Source organism: Phyllobates terribilis, unplaced genomic scaffold (assembly GCF_046119375.1).
Source record: "Phyllobates terribilis strain yellow unplaced genomic scaffold, ASM4611937v1 Scaffold_9__5_contigs__length_417890890, whole genome shotgun sequence".
In the NCBI taxonomy this organism is placed as follows: domain Eukaryota; kingdom Metazoa; phylum Chordata; class Amphibia; order Anura; family Dendrobatidae; genus Phyllobates; species Phyllobates terribilis.
The window spans coordinates 118,691,956-118,718,913 of NW_027362769.1; the positions used below are offsets into that span (position 1 = coordinate 118,691,956).

General features: G+C 43.1%; 1 protein-coding gene across 2 annotated transcripts in view; it reads right to left on the bottom strand.

The window, feature by feature from the left end:
- The window catches only part of CERS6 (ceramide synthase 6), a 441,738-nt gene extending 424,392 nt beyond the window's left edge, over positions 1 to 17,346 (bottom strand). The window contains exon 1 of one of the 2 annotated variants that reach the window (XM_073647006.1): positions 16,877 to 17,346. In XM_073647006.1, the coding sequence (XP_073503107.1) occupies positions 16,877 to 17,046 (170 nt within the window). In that variant the 5' untranslated portion in view covers positions 17,047 to 17,346. The remainder of the gene's footprint in view (positions 1 to 16,876) is intronic. The other variant, XM_073647005.1, reaches the window with a different exon arrangement.
- Positions 17,347 to 26,958: the final 9,612 nt, after the last annotated feature.

A 26,958-nucleotide genomic window follows, 5' to 3' on the forward strand; every position in this document is an offset into this window, starting at 1 on the left:
ATTTTTGGACTAAACGATTATAGGAAACATTGAGATATAACCAGAAGAAAAATATATACTGTACAGGTATAAAATCCCTGGAGTAGACATACAATTCATGCAACGTGTGCAGTCGCACTGGGGCCCAAGAGGCGAAGTTGATTAAAAAAGGATGGTGCAAAATTGTAGCCATAACCGGAACAACATACAAATGTATTAACATAAAGAGACACACTATCAAAGTTTTTATTCAAATAAATGGACTTTTATTGTGTATTGAACATCCAGAATAAATAAGACATTTTGATCAATCAGACCTTCATCAGTCCTCTGGAAAGTGCTCAAACTGGAAGCTGCAGCGCTAGAAGAATATCTGCGGTATCCACCGCTTAGATGTGTGGACTGATGAAGGTCTGATTGACCAAAACGTCTTATTTATTCTGGATGTTCCCTACGCAATAGAAGTCCATTTATTTGTATGAAGCTAACTAGTTCCAGGTGTTTCTTGCATATTATCCTGAGATATGGACTCCACTGTTTCAGTGATTCGTTGACTCCGGTCGTTCAGATCCTGTGGCAGGTGGGGCAGATATAGCCCTTGATGTAACCTCACAGAATGGAGTCTCAAGGTGTTAGATCTGACGATGGTGGAGACGAGCACAACATTGATGGGTGTTAGGGAATCTTGAGTAAAGGAGGAAACACTTCAAAACTGATTTAATTGAAGTTTTAGTTGTAGTATAACAAAGGGAGACAGGATCTTCATGAGCTCCATGACCTCCCTGTAAAATTAAGAAGCAAACAAAGCAGTTGACCAGTTCAGTCAGCTCAGTCCTGTCGAGGAGCCCAATTTCACTGACATCTGGGCTGTCAGGAAGGAAGGAGGAGTGCTTCAGTCTCCCTCCCCTTTTTTTACTTTTAGGGCAGCGTGCCAGCATAGACTAGCCCTTTTGTCTTTGGCCATCACGGTGGCTCACTGGTTAGCACTGTTGCTTTGCAGCGCTGGGGTCCTGGGTTCAAATCACACCAAGGAAAACATCTGCAAGGAGTTTGAATATTCTCCCCTTGATTGCATGGGTTGCTTAGGGACTTGAGCTTAAAAAAGACAGATGTTAGGTCCAACTGAAAGTCTGCAATCAAAAAGATTAAGTGTCATGGCATCCAAGTGCTGTCCAATTTTTTCACTGACCCATAGACTTGCATTCTCAATTTTAATCTGACACTCGGATCAATATCGGAGATGTTGCCACGATTTTTTGCGAGCTGCTCAGTCTGCGAAAAATCACATATTTTTGAACAGCCCCATTCACTAGCATAGGTGTGAATGTAATCCATGAAAAACATGGATATCGCTCATACGCAAAAGACGGACATACGAATGAGCCCTTAATGTGCAAACTGAAACCTCAGTGCCTGCGCTACCAAATCTTACTCCAGGCATTTTGCCATCACTCAAGGTTTTTGGACCTCCTGCCTACCCAGGAATCTGGTCGCAGACGGTAATAACTTCCTTTTTCTGCCTCGTCCAGGTAGTGTAGCCAGGGTTCCTACTAGAACTTGCGAACTATCCACCAGTTGTATCTCTAGGAACATTCAGTGCATTTGTATCTTTTTGTATCCTTGATGTGCAAGGCAATGATCTCTTCTCCTAACTTTTCAACTTTTGAGCTATTTAAAGGGATTGTCCTAAGATCTTAAATGGGTAAAATTGCAAAGTGCTTATAAAACAAGAAACTTTTCACTTTAAAGGGGGTGTTCCCTACTAGGACAAACCCTTCTCATATTTGGCCCCATTAAAATAAAAACACCTATACAGTTCTCACCTGCAGTGCCGCTACAGTGGAGTCGGCATTTGCGTTCCCAGGGCTCACGTGAGGTTGTTATGTCAATGCTGGCCTCACTGTCCCCGCTGTAGGGCGTATAAGTAATCAAGAGAAAGTGAGCAGCCAGCCTCTTGATTGAACATATGTCCAAAGATGGCGACAGTGACGACACAGCTGATTGGGCTCAGGGCTCACGTGACATAATGACCTCACGTCAGGTCAGCCCTGGGAACGTGAATGCCGACACTGATGAAACGGCACCTCAGGTGATTATAGGTGTTTTATTTTAGCGGGACAAAATATGGAGAATGAAAAGGGGTTGTCCTAGTAGGGAACACCCCCTTTAAAATGTAAAGTTGCTTGTTTTATAAGCACTTTGCAATTTTACCCATTTAAGATCTTAAGACAACCCCTTCAAATGTCTCAATAAAAATAATATAACAAGTGGTTTCTCCAAATTCAGTACAAAATGCCTCTTTTAGTGACTACTACAGTCTCAGAATTATTCAACCTCCTGAACAGAATCAGGTATAAAAGCATATATTTGCAAATCAGGTGCTGTCCTGATGCAGTAATCAAGGACATAACAAATTAAATACCTGGACTGGGTAGGCGGTTGTTGTTATAAATATGGCTTAGTCAAGAGATTGGTCCGAAAAGTTAGATGAAGAGATTCTATAGTACACTGTTGTCGCCTAGGTCCCAGAGTGGCCGGTAACTTTAGGCAACGAGCAGGCACTGCTTACATTCTCTATGAATTTGAGCCTGCTCGGGCCGATCTGAAACCAGCCGGATTTCTGGATTTAGTCTCCCTGCGCTTCTTCCATGCTGCAGAGGTAACGTAGCCTCTGCTTGGTCCCCATGACCCCAACCTGAACTGTCTTCAGGAGCAAAGCAAGTAGCCGGGGGCCAGGGAGCGATGCGCTCTTGAAGAAAGGAGAAACAAGACAGCCGCTCCATTGTTATTTTATTGGTTTATTGTAAACAACAGAACGTTTCTACAACTTACAGGTAAACTAAATTTGTAACTGTAAATGATTTCTGTCCTGCAGAGTTAGTCTATCATGTCTCTGCCATTCCCTCGTGTTTCACAATCCAAGCATCAGCTCCAGCGATCAGTCTGATCTCGTCAGAATAATAATACATCATCTGCAGCCCCTTATGCATATTAATAGCACTCATTAATTGCATGTGCAACCTAAGCAAGCCAGATTCTGTGCACGAATATTAATCAATGGCCAAACCTGATGTAAAATCTAACAATAGCCACAGGCAGCCTGTCATTAGCAAAACTCCTCCATCTAGTTCATTCTTTTTCTACACTGCTTATTAGAAGCTGAAAGCTTTATGACTCGGGGCAAATCTGACTAGTCAGGGATCAAGACGTCATTAGCTCCTGCATTTCTGCCACAAATATGCTCACTTGTCCATTAACGTTAGCCAGGTTATGGCATATTATACTATTAGAAGCTACAGCACCTCTTGTGATGCAGAACGATATTATTAGCACAGAACCTATATCAGCACATGGGACGCGCAACATCTGATATTGAAAAGGTTTTCATCTTTCATGAGTTATACCTATAATAATTGCATAATAAATGAAAACTTCATACAGAAAGTGAATGAAGTGCTTGTTACACATGTGCACTAGAACTTTATTCATTAAATGGACACACGACCCCCCATTCTTGTGATTGGTGGGGGTCATAGTACTCAGACACTCTTGACTATATATTTACCATCTCTCCCATGGATAGGTGATGTGCAGTTCATGGTATAGCTCCTTCAGTATTAGAATTCTTGCTGCCTTCACAACAACCAGGGGGAGCTTACTGAATATAGATTTATTACTGAGTTCAATCTATAAATATGCAGTAATCTATTAAAGGGAATCTGTCAGCAGGTTTTTGCTATTTAATCTAACATGTATGATGTAGAGACAGAGACCCTGATTCCAGCGATGTATCACTTAGTTTACTGGGTACAGCAGTTGTGATAAGATCACCGTTTTCTCTGCTGCAAATCTAGCAGAGCGAGCTTGCTGAGCTGTGTATAACCCCGCCCACATCACCAATTGGCCGCTTTCTGTGTACATTATATATTGACAAAAAGCTCCTAATCAGTGGTGAGGGCGTGGCTGGACCAGGAGGCCTGAGGCAGCTAGTCCTGTGGTGATAATCTCCTGCTGATAAAACACTGATTGTACTGAAACAACAAAACACAGCCCTGTAAGTGACACATTGCTGGAATCAGTGTCTCTGCACCTACATTATGGTTCTCCCAGATTACATAGCAAAAGCCTGCTGACAGATTCCTTTTAAACTCCCTCTAGTGGTGACTGCAGGACAGGGAATTTAGATCTCCATCTAATTGTTATATAAATATATTAGAACATTAGTAACTACTGCATATTGGACCTGTAACAGATTGAGTTGCAGTTTCTGAGTTTCTGTCAAGGGTCTATTGCTGGGTCAGGCTGTGTGAATGGGGTTCTTTTCTGCTACTGAACCCTGCGGCGATGCTTGGTTGCCAGGTAACTGTCAATAATGTCACTGCCCCACTATCAGTATTTGGTCAGTATTCGGTCAGTATTTTTTCTCAGGAGTGGGAGCCAAAACCAGGAGAGGAACAATCAGAGAAAAGGTATAATAGAAACAAGTCACCAATTCTGCATTTATCACCCACTCCTGGTTTTGGCTCCCTCTCCTGAGAAAAAATACTGAGCGAATACTGACCAAATACTGATAGTGGGGCTGTGGCCTAAAAGTCAGTGTCCACTCTACAGACTTATGCATATTAAGGTGCATTTACACATCCGTGTCAAATGTCCAAGAGCTGTCTGACTTTTTAATGGACCCATTGTCATGGGTGTGTCAGATGTGACAGACAGACAGTCGCCCTGCAGTTGGTTGCAGAAGATCTCTTCGCTTGGAATTACAGACACCTTCTGAGCTGTTTCACTCTAGGACCCAGCGGCTACCTCCCTCCTGCACTAATTGACACCCTTGCCTGGGTTTTTAAATAGTTTCACTTTGCTGCAGGGCAGTGCCGGTGATATTCACAGGTTTCCTTGTGAAAGCTTGCAGCGAGTGCAGTCTGTTTACTTCCTCTCTGGTGCTAAGAGGACATGTGTGTTATCCCTCTGAATTTGGCTCAAGCTAAGTTATTTTTCCCCTGTGTCTGTCTAACTTGTCTTTAGTTGTTAGTGGGGATCGACTAGTGTTTAACCCTCCCTTTCCTATCCAGGACCTAGCTCTAGGGAAATACAGGGGTAGGTTACTGTGCAGCGATTGGTGAAGAACCAATATATGGATGGTAGGGGAGACAGGGTGATATCAGATCAGCCTAGGAGGTCTCCACCCCCCCCCCTTTCCCTAGAGTTTGGGCTCCCTTCCCCTCTTCCCTTTGTATTGCACTTAGTCTTTCCCACACCTTGCGTGACACCCATAGAGCGTTGCTTGTCCATTCACATATTCAGGAAAATCACAGATTCGAGAAAAAAAAACTCATAGCATATCCTATTCTGATCCAACATTGAGTCTCAGAATATGACTAAGGCCACAGCCCCACTATCAGTATTTGGTCAGTATTCAGTCAGTATTTTTTTCTCTGGAGTGGGAGCCAAAACCAGGAGTGGGTGATAAATGCAGAATTGGTGACTTGTTTCTATTATACCTTTTCTCTGATTGTTCCTCATCTGGTTTTGGCTCCCACTCCTGAGAAATAATACTAACCGAATACTGACCGAATACTGATACTACAGACGTGTGATTGAATCTTCTCCTTGAGTTTACCTGTGACTTGTGCATTTGCTTGTGACTTTTACATATTAATTTGCATTTGCTTGTGTTTTGTACGTTACTTTTTATTTAGCTATGACTAGTGCATATTTCTTTGCTTTACTTGTGGCTTGTACATATTACTTTGCATTTACTTGTGACTTATTGTGTTTTCTGGTGACTTGTACCTATTACTTTGTATTTACTCGTAATTAGCGCATGTTACTTTATTTATTTAAACCAAAGACTTGACACAAATAAAACAGATTCTGAAAACAGCTTAATAGTTGCAATTCCAGCACATTCCTGTAACAAGGATCTTTTGTGCTCTCTGATGTATTTGACATCACTACTTGTGAACGTTTCATTCTGTAACCAAAGTCACCTTCAGTCATTGGCTCCTGCAATAAGCAGAAATGAGCCTGCTAGACCTAATCTAAAAGATCTTTTACAACTGAAGGACAGAGGGAAAACACACAGCACGCCCAAGGAGGGAGGCCTCTATTTTGTCTACTTTGTGGCCCGTCCATCTCAGTGCAGTGCTAAATAAACACCTAGTACTGAACATTTCCTACATACATTTCCATGGCCATTGAGCCGTTGTACTTGTGCATGCCGCACAGTTCATAAAAGTCATCTGAATATAAAAAAAGCTACAAGGAAGAACTACCAAATGGACTAGCAGCCCCATGGGGAACTGCAGCAGTCTGTCTACTTCCATACATATAAGTACACCAATTTTATCATAACCATCAGTTAACCGATAGAGCAAGTACCTGAATATTACATGAATTATAAAGCCGAGGCATGCAAAGCAGCAGCAGGATGAATGATTGCAGTCGCCTGCCGTACCCCGGAGAGCAGCTTTGTGCTCCTGAAACTGGTTTTAGTCACTAAATAGGAAAAGCCATCAATTAATATTATCCATAAAAGACAACCGTTATTGCAAGTGAATGCCCCAGCAATAATGATCACAAGAACAGGATGCAAATCATGGTTATTATGCAGGTAATAGGTTTTCGGTGCAGATTATTAGATACTGTATTTATTGCCACAGAGAAGAAAGTGCTGCAGACTGTACCATCTGTGCGCAAGATGCAATCAGCAGAACTGGAACGTCACACACTACTTGGATTGTTTAGCAGATCACATGAACACATGTATGTGCCAGCAGCTTGTACTTCACGGTCCCCTGTGCAAAAGCTATACATGCACCCACCCCATATCAATTAATGATGGGCAGCACTGTTGCTTTTCAGAGCTGCGGTCCTGGATTCATATCAAGGACAACATCTGCAAGGAGTTTGTATGTTCTCCCTGTGTTTGGGTGGGTTTCCTCCGGTTTCTCCGGTTTCCTCCCACACTCCAAAGACATACTGATAGGGAATTTAGATTGTGAGCCCCAATGGGGACAGTGATGATGATGTCTGTAAATCGCTGTGGAATTAATATAAGTGCGTAAACTAACGTCACACTTTATTTGTGCATACTCTATTGACAACGTTTTCCAGCCTGATTTACTATGTTAGCACTTCTAATATCATGGTGGCTATGTATGCTGATGTTTTACAATACAATTTCCTATCTCCTGACATTACGAGGTTAGACATTGAATAAAGCAGCTATCACATCCTGTATCCAGACACACTTTATCTCATGGTGGCCTAATACCTTGGAGAGTTGTCAAGAGAACAAATGTTCCTCCAGATCCCAACGCACAAGGACACGTGTCCTAAAGTGTATATGTTCTCGATAGGGAGAGCAGAATAATCTGCAGCCAGACATCTCTGGTAGCGGCTTATCTTGAAGCTGCAGACGGTAGCATAAATCGGACCGAGATCGGAAAGCAGTGCACGGACTAGCCGGCGGCTCTCCTGTCCCGAATGTGACAGTTTAATGTATTTCTATGCAGCTGTCACACTTGGGTCGGGAAAGCCGCCGGCCAGTCCGTCCACAGCGCTCCAATCTCAGTCCGATTTATACGACCTTCTGACTGTGTCCTTATAGGAACAAAGTATCAGACATGTTGGAATCCAACTTCGTTTCTTTCCACGGACTTCTGCTGTCAGGGGAGACTCGAGGAGAGAGACAACCTCATATAAACTAGAAGGCTGGATGGCCAGTCTCATCAGATCATCAGGTTCAGCCGAAGGTCATATGCATGGGTAAAATGAAACAGGTTCTAGTGATATATAAAAATGTAATAAGATATGTCCGTGAGTCGTACTATTTAATCAAGTCGCTAATTCTGTTCAACTGTTTATTAGTTCAAGTAAACGAGGATAATGACCAAAAAGCCCCACAGTTCAGGTGGCTCTATTAGGGCCCTTGGCACTAGAGTTGGTTCCATCCCCTTTGCTATTTGGTTGGGAAAGGACAGAAAGAACCCTTATCTACATAGTTACATAGGTTGAAAAAAAGACCTAGGTCAACCCTTCTCGAGAGAAAACACAAAGGTGAAGGCTTAAAGTGTAATTCTCATTATATATATACAGTTAGGTCCATATATATTTGGACAGAGACAACATTTTTCTAATTTTGGTTCTAGACATTACCACAATGAATTTTAAACAAAACAATTCAGATGCAGTTGAAGTTCAGACTTTCAGCTTTCATTTGAGGGTATCCACATTAAAATTGGATGAAGGGTTTAGGAGTTTCAGCTCCTTAAAATGTGCCACCCTGTTTTTAAAGGAACCAAAAGTAATTGGACAGATTAAATAATTGTAAATAAAATGTTCATTTCTAGTACTTGGCTGAAAACCCTTTGTTGGCAATGACTGCCTGAAGTCTTGAACTCATGGACATCACCAGACGCTGTGTTTCCTCCTTTTTGATGCTCTGCCAGACCTTCACTGCGGTGGTTTTCAGTTGCTGTTTGTGGGCCTTTCTGTCTGAAGTTTAGTCTTTAACAAGTGAAATGCATGCTCAATTGGGTTGAGATCAGGTGACTGACTTGGCCATTCAAGAATATTCCACTTCTTTGCTTTAATAAACTCCTGGGTTGCTTTGGCTTTATGTTTTGGGTCATTGTCCATCTGTAGTATGAAACGACGACCAATCAGTTTGGCTGCATTTGGCTGGATCTGAGCACACAGTATGGCTCTGAATACATCAGAATTCATTTGGCTGCTTCTGTCCTGTGTCACATCATCAATAAACACTAGTGACCCAGTGCCACTGGCAGCCATGCATGCCCGCGCCATCACACTGCCTCCGCCGTGTTTTACAGATGATGTGGTATGCTTTGGATCATGAGCTGTACCACGCCTTCACCATACTTTTCTCTTTCCATCATTCTGGTAGAGGTTGATCTTGGTTTCATCTGTCCAAAGAATGTTCTTCCAGAACTGTGCTGGCTTTTTTAGATGTTTTTTAGCAAAGTCCAGTCTAGTCTTTTTCTTCTTGATGCTTATGAGTGGCTTGCACCGTGCAGTGAACCCTCTGAATTTACTTTCATGCAGTCTTCTCTTTATGGTAGAATTGGATATTGATACGCCTACCTCCTGGAGAGTGTTGTTCACTTGGTTGGCTGTTGTGAAGGGGTTTCTCTTCACCATGGAGATTATTCTGCGATCATCCACCACTGTTGTCTTCCGTGGGCGCCCAGGTCTTTTTGCATTGATGAGTTCACCAGTGCTTTCTTTCTTTCTCAGGATGTACCAAACTGTAGATTTTGCCACTCCTAATATTGTAGCAATTTCTCGGATGGGTTTTTTCTGTTTTTGCAGCTTAAGGATGGCTTGTTTCACCTGCATGGAGAGCTCCTTTGACCGCATGTTTACTTCACAGCAAAACCTTCCAAATGCAAGCACCACACCTCAAATCAATTGCAGGCCTTTTATCTGCTTAATTGAGAATGACATAACGAAGGGATTGCCCACACCTGTCCATGAAATAGCCTTGGAGTCAATTGTTTCATACTACAGATGGACAATGACCCAAAACATAAAGCCAAAGCAACCCAGGAGTTTATTAAAGCAAAGAAGTGGAATATTCTTGAATGGCCAAGTCATTCACCTGATCTCAACCCAATTGAGCATGCATTTCACTTGTTAAAGACTAAACTTCAGACAGAAAGACCCACAAACAAACAGCAACTGAAAACCACCGCAGTGAAGGCCTGGCACAGCATCAAAAAGGAGGAAACACAGCGTCTGGTGATGTCCATGAGTTCAAGACTTCAGGCAGTCATTGCCAACAAAGGGTTTTCAACCAAGTACTAGAAATTAACATTTTATTTACAATTATTTAATCTGTCCAATTACTTTTGGTCCCTTTAAAAACAGGGTGTCACATGTTAAGGAGCTGAAACTCCTAAACCCTTCATCCAATTTTAATGTGGATACCCACAAATGAAAGCTGAAAGTCTGAACTTCAACTGCATCTGAATTGTTTTGTTTAAAATTCATTGTGGTAATGTCTAGAACCAAAATTAGAAAAATGTCTCTGTCCAGGTATATATGGACCTAACTGTGTGTATATATATATATATATATATATATATATATATATATATATATATATATATATATACAGTACAGACCAAAGGTTTGGACACACCTTCTCATTTAAAGATTTTTCTGTATTTTCATGACTATGAAAATTGTACATTCACACTGAAGGCATCAAAACTATGAATTAACACATGTGGAATTATATAGTTAACAAAAAAGTGTGAAACAACTGAAAATATGTCTTATATTCTAGGTTCTTCAAAGTAGCCACCATTTCCTTTGATGACTGCTTTGCAAACTCTTGATATTCTCTTGATGAGCTTCAAGAGGTAGTCACCGGAAATGGTTTTCAGTTCACAGGTGTGCCCTGTCAGGTTTAATAAGTGGGATTTCTTGCCTCATAAATGGGGTCGGGACCATCAGTTGTGTTGTGCAGAAGTCTGGTGGATACACAGCTGATAGTCCTACTGAATAGACTGTTAGAATTTGTATTATGGCAGGAAAAAAGCAGCTAAGTAAAGAAAAATGAGTGGCCATCATTACTTTAAGAAATGAAGGTCAGTCAGTGCGAAAAATTGGGAAAACTTTGAAAGTGTCCCCAAGTGCAGTTGCAAAAACCATCAAGGGCTACAAAGAAACTGGCTCACATGAGGACCGCCCCAGGAAAGGAAGACCAAGAGTCACCTCTGCTTCTGAGGATAAGTTTATCCGAGTCACCAGCCTCAGAAATCGCAGGTTAACAGCAGCTCAGATTAGAGACCAGGTCAATGCCACACAGAGTTCTAGCAGCAGACACATCTCTTCAACAACTGTTAAGAGGAGACTTTGTGCAGCAAGCCTTCATGGTAAAATAGCTGATAGGAAATCACTGCTAAGGACAGGCAACAAGCGGAAGAGACTTGTTTGGGCTAAAGAACACAAGGAATGGACATTAGACCAGTGGAAATCTGGCTTTGGTCTGATGAGTCCAAAATTGAGATCTTTGGTTCCAACCACCGTGTCTTTGTGCGACGCAGAAAAGGTGAACGGATGGACTCTACATGCCTGGTTCCCACCGTGAAGCATGGAGGAGGAGGTGTGATGGTGTGGGAGTGCTTTGCTGGTGACACTGTTGCGGATTTATTCACAATTGAAGGCATACTGAACCAGCATGGCTACCACAGCATTTTGCAGAAGCATGCTATCCCATCAGGTTTGCGTTTAGTTGGACCATCATTTATTTTTCAACAGGACAATGACCCCAAACACACCTCCAGTCTGTGTAAGGGCTAAATGACCAAGGAGGAGAGTGATGGGGTGCTACGCCAGATGACCTGGCCTCCACAGTCACTAGAACTGAACCCAATCGAGATGGTTTGGGGTGAGCTGGACCGCAGAGTGAAGGCAAAGGGGCCAACAAGTGCTAAGCATCTCTGGGAACTCCTTCAAGATTGTTGGAAGACCATTTCCGGTGGCTACCTCTTGAAGCTCATCAAGAGAATGCCAAGAGTGGGCAAAGCAGTCATCAAAGCAAAAGGTGGCTACTTTGAAGAACCTAGAATATAAGACATATTTTCAGTTGTTTCACACTTTTTTGCTAAGTATATAATTCCACATGTGTTAATTCATAGTTTTGATGCCTTCAGTGTGAACGTACAATTTTCATAGTCATGAAAATACAGAAAAATCTTTAAATGAGAAGGTGTGTCCAAACTTTTGGTCTGTACTATATATATATATATATATATATATATATATATATATACAGTATATATTTATTTATAGATAAATACATACAGTGGGGATAAGAAGTATTTAGTCAGCCACTAATTGTGCAAGTTCTCCCACTTAGAAAGATAAGAGAGGCCTGTAATTGGCATCATAGGTAGACCTCAACTATGAGAGACAAAATGAGAAAACAAATCCTGAAAATCACATTGTCTGATATGGAAAGAATTTTTTTTCAAATTTTGGTGGAAAATAAGTATTTTGTCAATTACAAAAGTTCATCTCAATACTTTGTTATATATTCTTTGTTTGCAGAGGTCAAACGTTTTCTGTAAGTCTTCACAAGGTTGGCACACACTGTTGCTGGTATGTTGGCCATTCCTCCATGCAGATCTCCTCAAGAGCAGTGATGTTTTGGGACTGTCGCTGGGCAATACGGACTTTCAACTCCCTCCAAAGGTTTTCTATAGGGTTTAGATCTGGAGACTGGCTCGGCCACTACAGTACCTTGAAATGCTTCTTACGAAGCCACTCCTTCATTGCCCTGGCTTTGTGCTTGGGATCATTGTCATGCTGTAAGACCCAGCCACGTTTCATCTTCAATGCCCTTGCTGATGGAAGGAGGTTTGCACTCAAAATCTCACGACACATGGCCCCATTCATTCTTTCATGTACACGGATCAGTCATCCTGGTCCCTTGGCAGAGAAACAGCCCCAAAGCATGATGTTGCCACCCCCATGCTTCACAGTAGGTATGGTGTTCTTTGGATGCAACTCAGCATTCTTTCTCCTCCAAACATGCCGAGTTGTGTTTCTACCAAACAGTTCTACTTTGGTTTCATCTGACCATATGACATTCTCCCAATACTCTTCTGGATAATCCAAATGCTCTCTAGCAAACTTCAGATGGGCCAGGACATGTAATGGCTTAAGCAGGGGAACACATCTGGCACTGCAGGATCTGAGTCCCTGGCGGCGCAGTGTGTTACTGATGGTAGCCTGTGTAACATTGGTCTCAACTCTCTGCAGGTCATTCACTAGGTACCCCCATGTGGTTCTGGGATTTTTGCTCACCGTTCTTGAGATCATTTTGACCCCACGGTGTGAGATCTTGTGTGGAGCCCCAGATCGAGGGAGATTATCAGTATGTCTTCCATTTTCTAATTATTGCTCCCACAGTTGATTTCTTCACACCGAGCTGCTTGCCTATTGTAGATTCAGTCTTCCCAGCCTGGTGCAGGGCTACAATTTTGTTTCTGGTGTCCTTCGACAGCTCTTTGGTGTTCATCATAGTGGAGTTTGGAGTGTGACTGTTTGAGGTTTCGGACAGGTGTCTTTTATATTGATAACAAGTTCAAACAGGTGCCAGTACTACAGGTAATGAGCAGCGGACAGAGGAGCCTCTTAAAGAAGAAGTTACAGGTCTGTGAGAGCCAGAAATCTTGCTTGTTTGTAGGTGACCAAATACTTATTTTCCACCAAAATTTGAAAAAAATTTCTTTCCAGATCAGACAATGTGATTTTTAGGATTTGTTTTCTCATTTTGTCTCTCATAGTTGAGGTCTACCTATGATGTCAATTACAGGCCTCTCTCATCTTTTTAAGTGGGAGAGATTGCATAATTGGTGGCTGACTAAATACTTTTTTCCCCACTGTATATATATATATATATATATATATATATATATATATATATATATATATATACAACCCCTGGCAAAAATTATGGAATCACCGGGCTCGGATCATCTTCATTCAGCTGTTTAATGTTGTTGAAAAAAAGCAGATAACAGACATGGCACAAAACTAAAGTCATTTCAAATAGCAACTTTAGGGCTTTAAGAAACACTAAAATAAATCAAGATTAAAAATGTGGTACTCAGTAAGGGTAATTTTTTTCAGACCAAGCAGAGGGAAAAAATTATGGAATCACTCAATTCTGATGAAAAAATTATGGAATCATGAAAAACAAACACACAAAAGTACACTCCAATACATCACTAGTATTTTGTTGCACCACCTCTGGCTTTAATAGCAGCTTGCAGTCTCTGAGGCATGGACTTAATGAGTGACAAACAGTACTCTTCATCTATCTAGCTCCAACTTTCTCTGATTGCTGTTGCCAGATCAGCTTTGCAGGTTGGAGCCTTGTCATGGACCATTTTCTTCAACTTCCACCAAAGATTTTCAATTGGATTGAGATCCAGACTATTTGCAGGCCATGACATTGACCTTATGTGTCTTCTTTCAAGGAATGTTTTCACAGTTTTTGCTCTATGGCAGGATGCATTATCATCTTGAAAAATGATGTCATCATCCCCAAACATCCTTTCAATTGATAGGATAACAAAACTGCCCAAAATATCAATGTAAACTTGGGCATTTATTGAAGATGTAATGACAGCCATCTCCCCAGTGCCTTCACCTGACATGCAGCCCCATATCATCAATGACTGGAAATTTGCATGTTCTCTTCATGCAGTCATCTTTATAAATCTCATTGGAATGGCACCAAACAAAAGTTCCAGCATCATCACTTTGACCAATGCAGATTCGCAATTCATCACTGAATATGACTTTCATCCAGTCATCCACAGTCCACGATTGCTTTTCCTTAGCCCATTGTAACCTTGTTTTTTTCTGTTTAGGTGTTAATGATGGCTTATGCTTAGCTTTTCTGTATGTAAATCCCATTTCCTTTAGGCGGTTTCTTACAGTTGGGTCACAGACATCGACTCCAGTTACCTTCCTTTTGTTCCTCATTTGTTTTGTTGTGCATTTCCTGTTTTGGAGACATATTGCTTTAAGTTTCCGGTCTTGATGCTTTGATGTCTTCCTTGGCCTGCCAGTATGTTTTCCTTTAACAACCTTCCCATGTTGTTTGTATTTGGTCCAGATTTTAGACACAGCTGACTGTGAACAACCAACATCTTTTGCAACATTGCGTAATGATTTACCTTCTTTTCAGAGTTTGATAATCCTCTCCTTTGCTTCAATTGACATATCTCCTGTTGGAGCCATGATTCATGTCAGTCCACTTGGTGCAACAGCTCTCCAAGGTGTGATCACTCCTTTTTAGATGCAGACTAACGAGCAGATCTAATTTGATGCAGGTGTTTGTTTTGGAAATGAAAATTTACAGGGTGATTCCATATTTTTTTTCCTCAGAATTGAGTGATTCCATAATTTTTCCCTCTGCTTTGTCTGAAAAAAATTACCCTTACTGAGTGCCACAATTTTAATCTTGATTTCTTTTAGTGTTTCTTAAAGCCCTAAAGTTGCCATTTGAAATGAATTTAGCTTTGTGCCATGTCTGTGATCTGCTTTTTTTCAACAACATTAAACAACTGAATGAACATCCTCTGAGTCCGGTGATTCCATAATTTTTGCCAGGGGTTGTATATATATGTTATATCCCATAACACATCCTGCAGATGAGCAAGTATTGTGCAAGTCTTGACTGGTATGCGCAGACGCAACATCATTGTAGCCACTGATTTCCCAATGTGGAACAAGTGAGCGAGGCTGAACAACTCCTTTAATGAAGAGATACTTAAGGGGTTATTCCCAAGATTTTAAGTTATCCACTATCTATGGGATATTTGATAAATTATTGATCGCTGGGGGTCAGACTAATGAATCCCAAGAATGGGGAAAAGCACAGTCTTGACTGTACAGAGATGCGTATGTCCAACCTGCGCTCCATTCATAGTCTAAGGGGCTGTGGGATTAAGTTGAGTACAGCTCTCCATTCAAGGGTGGGGGTCTGCAGAACATAGTTCTCAGGGTCCAAAGTCTCGCTCTCAGAATCCCTGGTGGTACCAGCAGACAGACCCCCAATAATCAGTAAGTTTTCTCCTATCTAGGATAGGGGACAACTTATTTTGGGGAGAAGGATAACCCTTTAAAACTTGCCCTGCACATAAAACTTAACCAAGGGGCTTTAGGAATTGTCCTAATGATCCACAGTTCACAAAGTGCCTATAGAAGCGCCAGTGCAGAATTATCACAGCCACACAGATTATAATAACCCAGGTCCCAAAAATGGCCTCCTACTAGATAAGAGGTTGACCACATTCCTACAACAATCTAAAACCTGCAGCAAACACCGGGGTATTATTAGGAACTAAGGTGACACCATTCTCCCATCATTCACAATAGCATCATCCCACATTACTCTATAGAGCTAATTAATTATGGCAGAAATGAGAGAAAACAATTAGCTGTCACCGGGATAATGGAACACTCGAAAGAAGCATTTTGTTTTAACCCTTTACTGACAACCGCTGGTAAATAAAGATCAATCTCCCCCCTAGTAATATCTTTTCAGCATCAAAGGAGACATGGAGTTGACCTCTGTTACACTCAGTATTGCTGAGGAGTCCCAAGCAAATCTCGCCTCCTACTGACAGTAATAGCACAATCTGTTGAAAGCAGAGATAGATTATCCTACCCCACAGTGCGATCCTTGTTATATGTTACATTAAGGATCAGCCTGAGGAGATAAGACCACAAAGCGTTTCCCACATTGAGCCTTTCTACAATTCTACAATGCTGAATATGCCATGAGTGCACACATACATTAGATTGCAAGCTCTTTGGGCCACTGATTTCTTATTTATATTTGTATAAAAGTTTGATACAATTAAAAGACTTAAGACATTTTCTCATCTTCACTTGCTCTGCAGTCTGATACATTCTATTGTTCTCTCTTATCAGTCATTTCAAGATGATTGCAGTTTTCATCAATGGGGATGACTGACAGGAAGACCTGCAATATTGCTGATGGCTACTTTATCACCACTTCTAGGAATCCAAAGAAACATGAATGACATTAGCAGTTCTCTTATACTCTGTGCTCTTTAGGTTTAGTACTAAACATACGCTAAATCCGAAGAAATTATTTTTGACCAAGTGCAATGTGTATCCCCCAGTACAGTTGCTGCAGAAGCTCTTAGGCAACCCAGTTCCAACTCACTATGAGGTTCTGCAGTAGCTGACATAAGTTTAGCACAAGTCAATTCAACAGACCATTGCACAATGATAACTATTTTGACCATATAGATTTCAAGACCCCCCATCCTCACAGCTTTCAGACAAAAGTCTACATAGTATTCCATTGCTTTACCTTTCAAAGAACAGGCGTATCATGAAGATGCAGAATGCCAGAGGAATGGCAAGGTACAGATCTTCAGCCTGGGGAAAAGTAGCCTCCTCTGTGTTCTTCAGATCAGCCCAGGTTACATTGTGAGGCAACCAAAATCTCTCATTCCAAAACCAAACTAGGACACCTGCCATCTTGACTCCTTGCCCTTGCTACAGTGATGCTTTCCTGTGGGTCTACCTGATGCAGCAGCTGCTGGGAGGATGGTGCTGATGCTGGAGGACAATGATGCTGCTTGGTAGATTTGTAGGTGTCTGTGGGAAGTACTGGCTGCTAATCAGTATTAGCTCTGCCTCTGTTCCTCCTTTCTCTCTTCCTTCTCATCATTAGGAAGGGGAGGACTCTGCACACATAATACACACAGGAGCATCTGCAGCTGCAAGCCTCAGTCCCCTCTGCTGTAAGCATGCCCATGATTGGACAGTGTACACAGCACTGTCTGCTGTGCTGGGATGCCTGCCTTTATTGGGTGATGCCTCATGTATTCCTCCTCTGCACATATTAGTGAGGGCAGCACAATGTGCTCAGAGCTGCAGCATCTTAGGGCATCTCCAAGTCTTAGAGGTTCCATAAGGAGAGAAAAATCCTCAGTTTTGAAATAGGTGAAATCTAGGACATTACCCATTTCTTGGAAAGGAGATGATGCAGATGTTTGTATGAGTATAATGATTATATATAGATAATAATAACATATAATAAATAGTTACATTTAAATATAAAGCTGTAAACAATATTTACCGAACATTCTAAATATATACTCATACAATAATGTACATTTTGTGCTATATAAACCATTAAGGTTTAGGTGCACAATTGCATTTGGAAGTGAATAGCATTTTGTTATTTGTGGGAATCTGTAAAAAATATTTCAATGCATAGAACATGGTACGTAGGCATAATATCCATATAGCTACAGCTAATGCATAGAACATGGTATGTAGGCATAATATCCATATAGCTACAGCTAATGCATAGAACATGGTACGTAGGCATAATATCCATATAGCTACAGCTAATGTATAGAATATGGTATGTATTATATCCAAATAGTTACAGCTAATGTATAGAATATGGTATGTATTATATCCATATAGCTACAGCTAATGTATAGAATATGGTATGTATTATATCCATATAGGTACAGCGAATGCATAGAATATGGTATGTATTATATCCATATGGTTACAGCTAATGTATAGAATATGGTATGTATTATATCCATATAGGTACAGCGAATGCATAGAATATGGTATGTATTATATCCATATGGTTACAGCTAATGTATAGAATATGGTATGTATTATATCCATATAGGTACAGCGAATGCATAGAATATGGTATGTATTATATCCATACGGTTACAGCTAATGTATAGAATATGGTATGCATTATATCCATATAGGTACAGCGAATGCATAGAATATGGTATGTATTATATCCATATGGTTACAGCTAATGCATAGAATATGGTACATAGGCATTATATCCATATAGTTACAGCTAATGCATAGAACATGGTATTAGCTTACAAAAGTCCCACAATGGTATCCCATATATAGTGATATTGATCCCAAAAAACTCTAAAAATATGTAGCGACTGCTTGCATATAGGACATTAGTCCAAAAAAAGCAAGAAATTGAGTATATCAGATCATAAAATTTAACCTTTATTAAATAAAGTTGTAAGGGGGAAGACCGGGGTGTAAGTAATTTCAGAGCAAGGGATCCGGAACTGCCGGGGCCGTGCCTCTTGTTGCAGGGGGAAGACAGACTGCGAGCACAGGAGTCAGGTGACTGGGAAGCTGGGGGTGTGTCCAGAGTGAGAGCTGGGAGGTCAGGTGACCGGGGAACTGGTGGCACGGCTAGAGAGAGGAAGAGACAAGGACGTTTGCGCGCACACCCAGTGCTTTCACACCCTTGAGAAAGCACTGGGTGTGCGAAACGCGCATCGGGGCGTTACTTATGGTGCGGGACCGGACTTAGTGATATTTCTGATGGGTAAGTCGGACAGTTTAAACTGGTGCTCCCACTTGGGAAAGCATCAGCCTACTCTCCTTTTTATATTTACTTGCCTTGATAGCTATACTGCTATATAAAATACCAAGGTTCCTATAGCAGCTGTGATTGATTTATGACTTATTGGTATGGTTATATTCTAAATATGTTATGGGGTAGTATGGAATTTCATTATTGCTATTATTATATTTTCCCCTTTATGAATATTAACCCATATGAATAAGAATTTAATATTGGAAATTATCCTGGTCCATGTGTGCCCATAATTTTCTGATTCATCCTTTTCCTCTTGAATTTTTAAATCTTATGATTATCAAATGAATTTTTAATCTATATATTTTCAATAAAGAATGTTATTCTTATATTTGCATGTGGTATTTGGATTTATTCCAAGTTTAGGTTGCATGATTGGGGATCCACTGCATATTTTTGTCCATACTTACTAAATGGGGAGATATAATGCAGTTATCTCTAGCCAATATGTACTGTATATGTCTTTGGAATAGTGTTTAGTGTTTGCCGTAGTGTCCATTACCTGGTGGAATAGGGGGGTGAACAAACTAGACGACTCGCGGGACATTACTGTTACTACTATTCCAGGCAAGTATTTAGCTAGTGTTAATTGAGTTCTGTTCTCGTCTTTTGTGTGCGGGATAGGTGGACAACGTTTCGTCATTTTTCTCACACCCCTTACCCTCAACACACACCTATGCTAAGGTGTATGCAGTAGTGCTTGCTACAGTTGTGCTCAAAAGTTTACATACCCTGGCAGAATTTTTCATTTCTTGGCCTTGTTTCAGAGAATATGAATGATAACAAAAAAAAAACATTTTCTCCACTCATGGTTATTGGTTGGGTGAAGCCATTTATTGTCAAACTACTGTGTTTTTGCTTTTTAAATCTTAATGACAACCAAAAACATCCAAATGACCCTGATCAAAAGTTCACATACCCTGGTGATTTTGGCCTGATAACATGCACAGAATTTGACACAATTGGTTTTGAATGGCTACTAAAGGTAACATCCTCACCTGTGACCTGTTTGCTTATAATCAGTGTGTATGCATAAAAGCTGAGTGAGTTTCTGGGATCCAGACAGACTCTTGCATCTTTCATCCAGCCACTGACGTTTCTGGATTGTGAGTCATGGGGAAACCAAAAGAATTGTCAACGGATCTACGGGAAAAGGTAGTTGAACTGTATAACACAGGAAAGGAATACAAAAAATATCCAAGGAATTGATAATGCCAGTCAGCAGTGTTCAAACTGTGATTAACAAATGGAAAATCAGGGGCTCTGTAAAAACCAAACCACGGTCAGGTAGACTTACAAACGTTTCGGCCACAACTGCCAGGAAAATTGTTCAGGATTCAAAGAAAAACCCACAAATAACATCAGCTGAAATTCAGGACTCTCTGAAAACTAGCGGTGTGGCTGTTTCAAGATGCACAATAAGGAGGCACTTGAAGAAAAATGGGCTGCATGGTCAAGTCGCCAGAAAAAAGACATTAATGCACAAATGCCACAAAGTATCTCGCCTACAATACGCCAAACAGCACAGAGACAAGCCTCAAAACTTCTGGAACAAGGTAAGTTGGAGTGATGAGACCAAAATTTAACTTTTTGGCTACAACCATAAACGTTACATTTGGAGAGAGGTCAACAAGGCCTATGATGAAAGGAACAACATTCCTACAGTAAAGCATGGAGGTGGATCACTGATGTTTTACGGATGTGTGAGCTACAAAGGCACAGGAAACTTGGTAAAAGTTGAAGGAAAGATGAAGGCAGCACGTTATCAGCAAATAATGGAGGCAAATTTGCACTCATCAGCCTGGAAGCTGCGCATGGGACGTACTTGGACGTTCCAACATGACAACGATTCAAGACACAAGGCCAAGTCGACCTGTCATTGGCTAGAGCAGAACAAAGTGAAGATTCTGGAGTGGCCATCTCAGTCTCCTGACCTCAATATCATTGAGCCACTCTGGGGAGATCTCAAGCGCGCAGTTCATGCTAGACAGCCCAGGAATTTACAGGAACTGGAGGCTTTTTGCCAAGAAGAATGTTAGCTTTACCATTTGAGAAAGCAAAGAACCTCATCCACAACTACTACAAAAGACTTCAAGCTGTCATTGATGTTAGAGGGGGCAGCAATACACCGTATTAAGAACTGGGGTATGTGAAATTTTGATCAGGGTCATTTGGGTGTTTTTGGTGGTCAATAAGATTTAAAAAGAGAAAACACCGTAGTTTGACAATAAATAGTTTGACAATAAATGGCTTCACCCAACCAATAACTATGAGTGGAGAAAAAAAGTTTTTTTGTTATCATTCATATTCTCTGAAACAAGGCCATGAATGGAAAAATTCTGCTGGTGTATGTAAATTTTTGAGCAAAACTGTATGTTTTAAAAGAAACAATAAAGCTTTATGGATTTTATGGATTGAAGCTGGATCCTTACCTTTCTTGCAACTTTTCTGAATACCACAAAATAGCAATTGGTAATGTTTTTAACCCTTGCTACACTGAAGCACTGCAAGAATTGGGCACCAAAAGCTATGTGTTACAATTAAGAAACAAAGATAGGAGGGGGGCAGGAGACAGCAAGGCTAGGGGGAAGCCACCCATGACCGGGGTTTGGCCTGGATGTTTTACCCCACCCCCCTTTTTGTTTGGATTTGAATAGTGGGATTCTGGGATTGGGTAATGGAAAGATGGGGGCGGGTTAGCTGTTAGGGGGATATATAAGGGAAAAGTGCAGGAAAGCGGCCATTCCCATTGGAACAGCAGAGGCAATCACCTGTCATGGCGTCCGTAGAATCCCTGGTGAGCCAGCTTCAGGATGTCACACGGTCAAGAAGAGGTGGATGGCTGGAGGCCCAGCTGTCCGCATTGCTGGGAGCTGCAGGAGTTTCGGAGGCGCAGGCCGGAGTTGGTAGAAGAAGCAGGAGGACCCGGCCCCCAGAGAGACTATCCCCAGAGGTATCAGCGCAGAACAGACGCAGGCCCCGGAGCCCCTCAGGGGACCCTGCGGGGGGAGAGCAAGATGGCGCGGTTCCTGCCCTCTGCTCTCGCTCCGGCAGGAATCCATCCAGCCGGCCTGTTGCTGTTGTTCGGCGCGGAGCGCGGCCTAAACCGGAAGTCAGGGCCGCGCCGGAAGTGAGGGTCGCACCGGATGTTCGGCACGACGTAGGAGCGACACGGGACACAGAGGTTCCGGCCCTAGACGAGCGACGCAGGCGTGGCGCACCTGCGACGCGCAACGCGGCTGCGATGGGCAACGTGGCTGCGACGCGCAACGCAGCTGCAAGGGACGACGCAGCTGCGATGGGAAACGCAGCTGCCATCAACGTCGGGGGCCTGAATGAATGGAGAGGACCCAGGACTATCGTGGAAGCGGAGATGGGATCGGCAGGCACCACTGGCAATGTTTCTGTCGGGGTGCCTGCTGGGAAGGCCATGAGGACACCAAGGAGGCGAACATCGGCGGGCAGGCAGCAATCCGGGCATCCACGGCTGCTTGGCTCACAGGGAAGACGCAGAGGAGAGGGAGCGGCGGGCAGCAACATTGATTCGCCGGGCAGCGTCGGTTATGGCAGCACGGACCAGGCCCGTGCGCCTGGGTCTGGTAACAGAAGGAAGCCCGGTTCAACACCCAGGATTGCAAGTCAGTCCGGCGGGAGGCGGTCACCGAGGAGACAACACCCGGCAGCATCCATGACCGTTCAGGTCCCCCCTGGTGACGGGGAGGCCAGGGGCGCGGGCTTTGAGCGGCGAATGGAAACAGACGGATCCGATTCCAGCAGCGACTGGGGCGGAAGAACCGATCGTCAGGACTCAGGTATAATTGCTGGCGGGGACACAGCACCTGCACAGCAGCGTGAGTATAACTCCATGTCTTGTTTGTCGCCCGCAGGGGCAGCTTCGCTAGGGGGAGTTAGTGGTCCTTTTGTTGCCTCAGAGGGGAGGTGTCTAGCCAGTCCGGGAGGGACGGAGGTATCGGGAATTAGGGAAATCTTAAATAGTATGTCGCAGGTTTCACTGAGAATGGAGAGCGCAGCAGCGGGTGGGTCAAGGGCATCTCCAACAGAAGCCTAGTTACCAGGCCAGGAGGTGTCGCTTCAACCCAGTGGTGTGGCGGTAGGGTCTGCGGTTGGTGCAGAATTGGCAGTTACGGGGGTTTCAGTATCGGTTCAGACGGAGAAGGACAAGGGCGATACGGTGAAGTTGGATGACAGGGCAAAGGGGGAGGTGTATGTGTGCTTCGAGGGGCCATTAGGAGCACATTTGAAAAAAGAGGTGAAGGAGAAAATTTGGCGTGACGAATACGTGGAAATTTTCTCCCTCCTTCCCCTGGAGAAGTTTAATTTGGACAGGGGGAAAAAAGACGATAGCAAAAAGGAAGAGGAGGAGAAGCGGAGGTGGCGCTTGATGCCTCAAACTTTTACGAATTGGCTTCAAGCATTCGCGATTTTGGCCGGGGTCATAGGGGAAAAGTTTCCTGAAAATTGCTCAGGCTCATTTTGTTATTTAGATGCCATCGGGGAAGCGCATCGTACTTATGGGGGACAAACTTGGCTGAGGTACGATGAGCAATTTAGGCAGAGGAAGGCGGTACGGCCCGAGATTAAGTGGGACCAAAAAGATATTGGCCTTTGGTTAAAGGTGATGGCTCCCGCTAGATACGGGCAGTCCTTTCACGGGAGCGGAGGAAGTGGGAGTCAATCGGCAGGAACAAGTGGAGGTAGTCAGGGAGCGCAGGGAAGTAAAGAAAAATCAGGAACGTGCTGGCAATTTAACGATGGCCAGTGCAAATACGGGGCAGGCTGTAAGTTTAAGCACGTTTGTTCCCATTGCAAAGGGAGCTCCCATGGGGCGGCAAAATGTTACAAAAAAGGAAAGGGGAGAATGTCTGTGGGTGCCGGTCAAGGGGGTGACTCCAGTGAATCTGGAAAAGATGGCCCCCTTTCTAAGTAGATATCCTGATCAATTGAAGGCCAGGATTATTAGGGATGGTTTTTCAGAGGGTTTCAGGATCCCGTCACCCGACCATAAAGTTCCTTTTTCAGTTAAGAATTTAAGGTCTGCTTTGTTGCATCCAGAAGTTGTGGAGGTTAAGTTGGCAAAGGAGATGGAGTCAGGTCGGATGGCGGGGCCGTTTCATAGCTTGTCGGTTGAAGGTGCGGTCATTTCTCCTCTGGGGGTAGTGCCTAAGAAGGAGCCGAACAAATTTCGCCTGATTCAGCATTTGTTGTACCCAAAAGGTTGTTCGGTTAATGACGGTATAGCCCAGGATTTATGTTCGGTCGAATACACATCATTTGATGCGGCCGTGGCATGGGTTCGGAGGTACGGCCCTGGGTCATTGATGGCAAAAACCGACATTGAGTCAGCGTTTCGGTTCCTTCCTGTTCACCCGGCTCGCATTCCATTTTTGGGTTGTTTTTGGAACAAAAGTTATTACTTGGATAGGTGTTTGCCTATGGGCTGTTCTATTTCATGTTCATTGTTTGAAACCTTCAGTACTTTTTTAGAATGGGTAGTTAGGGATGTTGCAGGCGTTCAGTCTGTTATCCACTATCTTGAGGATTTTTTGTTTTTGGGCCCCCCAGATTCGTTTGTCTGTGGTAATTTGTTAGCAGCCATGAAGTGGGTTACTGAACGCTTTGGGGGTCCCTTTGGCAAAAGAAAAGACCGAGAGGCCTTGTACGGTTTTAAGTTTTTTAGGGATTCTAATTGATACGGAGCACATGGAGTGTCGATTGCCAGAAGAAAAATTGTTGTTACTCAGGCAGGAGGTTGAGCGAATTGGAAAACTGCGTAAGGTGACATTGAAGGAGCTCCAGTCGCTGCTAGGGAGATTGAATTTTGCCTGTAGGATCATGCCGATGGGTAGAATATTCTGTCGTAGGTTGTCAAGGGCAACTGCGGGTGTGCGGGCAGCGCATCACTAAATTCGCTTGAATAGAGAGCACAGAGAGGACTTGGGGGTGTGGAAGCACTTTTTGGACACTTACAACGGCAGGTCGTTGATTCAGCAGGAGTTTCTGAACAGCTTTGATTGCGAGATTTACACAGACGCGGCAGGCAGAGTTGGATATGGAGCTTTTTGTAGGGGAAAGTAGAGCGTCGGTAAATGGCCCGATTCTTGGAAGGAGAGGGGTCTTACAAAGAATCTCGCTCTTTTGGAATTATTCCCAATTGTAGTTGCAGTCTCAATTTGGGGTGAGTTCTTTTTGAATCGGAGAGTCAGGTTCCATTGTGATAACATGGGCGTAGTAGCAGTGATTAACAGTTTATCGGCCTCGTCTCCTCCGGTTATCAAGCTGGTCAGGGAACTGGTACTACGGTGTTTGGAACTGAATGCGTGGGTCTCAGCAGTACATGTGCCCTGTCTTCAAAACTCTATAGCGGATGCTTTGTCTCGTTTCCAGTGGGAGCGTTTCCGTTCGCTGGCACAAGAGGCAGAAGTCGCAGGAGTGGAATTCCCTTCGCAGTTTTGGCAGATGGTTTTGGACGAGCTGGAAGATTGATTCAGGAGTCGGTGGCAAGTTCAACCTGGGCGGCTTATGAGACATCGTGGCGAGTATGGCAAAGCTGGGTGTCGCAGTGGGGGGCATTAGTGAGTGATGAGGATAGGACGTTGGCGGTTTTGTTTTTTGTAGGTAAGGCTGCGGATTTAGAGTGGTCGTCATCCAGAATTAGCAAATTTATAGCCGGGCTGGCTTTTGGTTTTAAGTTGCAGGGTTGGACTGATGTCACTAGATCATTTTTGGTCAGGCAGGCACTCAGAGGTTTTCAAAAGGGTAACAAGATTTTTGATGAGCGTAGACCAGTAACGTTTGGCATGTTAGAAAGGTTAGGTCTGGTTTTGGAGGGCATTTGTTGTTCTGTTTTTGAGGAGACGCTGTTTAAGTTAGCCTTTGCCTTACCATTTTTCGGGGTGATGAGAGTAGGGGAGTTGGTCACCCCCAGCAAAAATAGGGAAGGAGGGCTATTGGCCGAAGACATGAGTTCTTGGGCCTGGGGCATTGATTTTTGGATTAGACAGTCTAAAACTGATCAGATTGGTAGAGGTAAGAGGGTCGTTTTAGGAAGAGTGGAAGGGGCTCTGATGTGTCCAAGAAGGTGCTTGGAGGCTTATTGGCAATTGTGGACAGGGAGATCCGGCCCACTCTTACGTCATTGTGATGGGTCATTTCTTTCCCGTTTCCAATTTATAGCGGTCTTAAAAAAAGGAGTGCAGGAGTTGGGCCTTAACCCGGAGGTTTATGGTTCGCATTCCTTTAGGATTGGCGCAGCGTCTGAGGCTAGCAGGCGCGGATTGGGGGCGGAGGTGATAAAACGGATCGGAAGATGGAGTTCAGACCGTTATTTGACATATGTTCGCCGCTAGTTGACACGGTACTTTGTTAGTTGTATAACAGTTGTTGAATATGCTTGTTTATCATTCTTTTAGGTGAAGTTCCCACCTTAGCTTGGATTCTTGGACACTCATACGTGCATTGGGGGGCACGACGTGCCAATGTCAGGCGTGACGGTAGGCAATTGGGCTTTCCGAGGGTACAACTGATTATTAGGTGGCTAGGTTTTAGGGGCATGTTATGGAACCGGTTTTTGGGGGAGGTTCATAAGGCTGCGAGATTGGACAGAGTACCGGATATTTTAGTTGTGCATCTGAGGGGGAGCGATTTAGAGGCTAGGCCGGTAAGGGAGTTGATTCGGGATATCCGTTTCGATTTCTTGAGATTGTGGACTTCGTTTCCGGGGGTTATAACAATGTGGTCGGATATAGTCCCCAGGAAAAAATGGCGGGAGGTCAGATCGGAAAATGGCATAAACAGGGCACGGATAAAATTAAATAGGGCGGTGTCTAGCTTTGTGACCAGGAATGGGGGCATAAGTGTTAGGCATTTGGAGATGGAATCCGGAGTCGGAAATTTGTGGTTGGAGGACGGAGTACATCTCAACGATATTGGCATGGATCTTTTGGCTCTTTCAATTCAGGAGGGGATTGAGAGGGCAT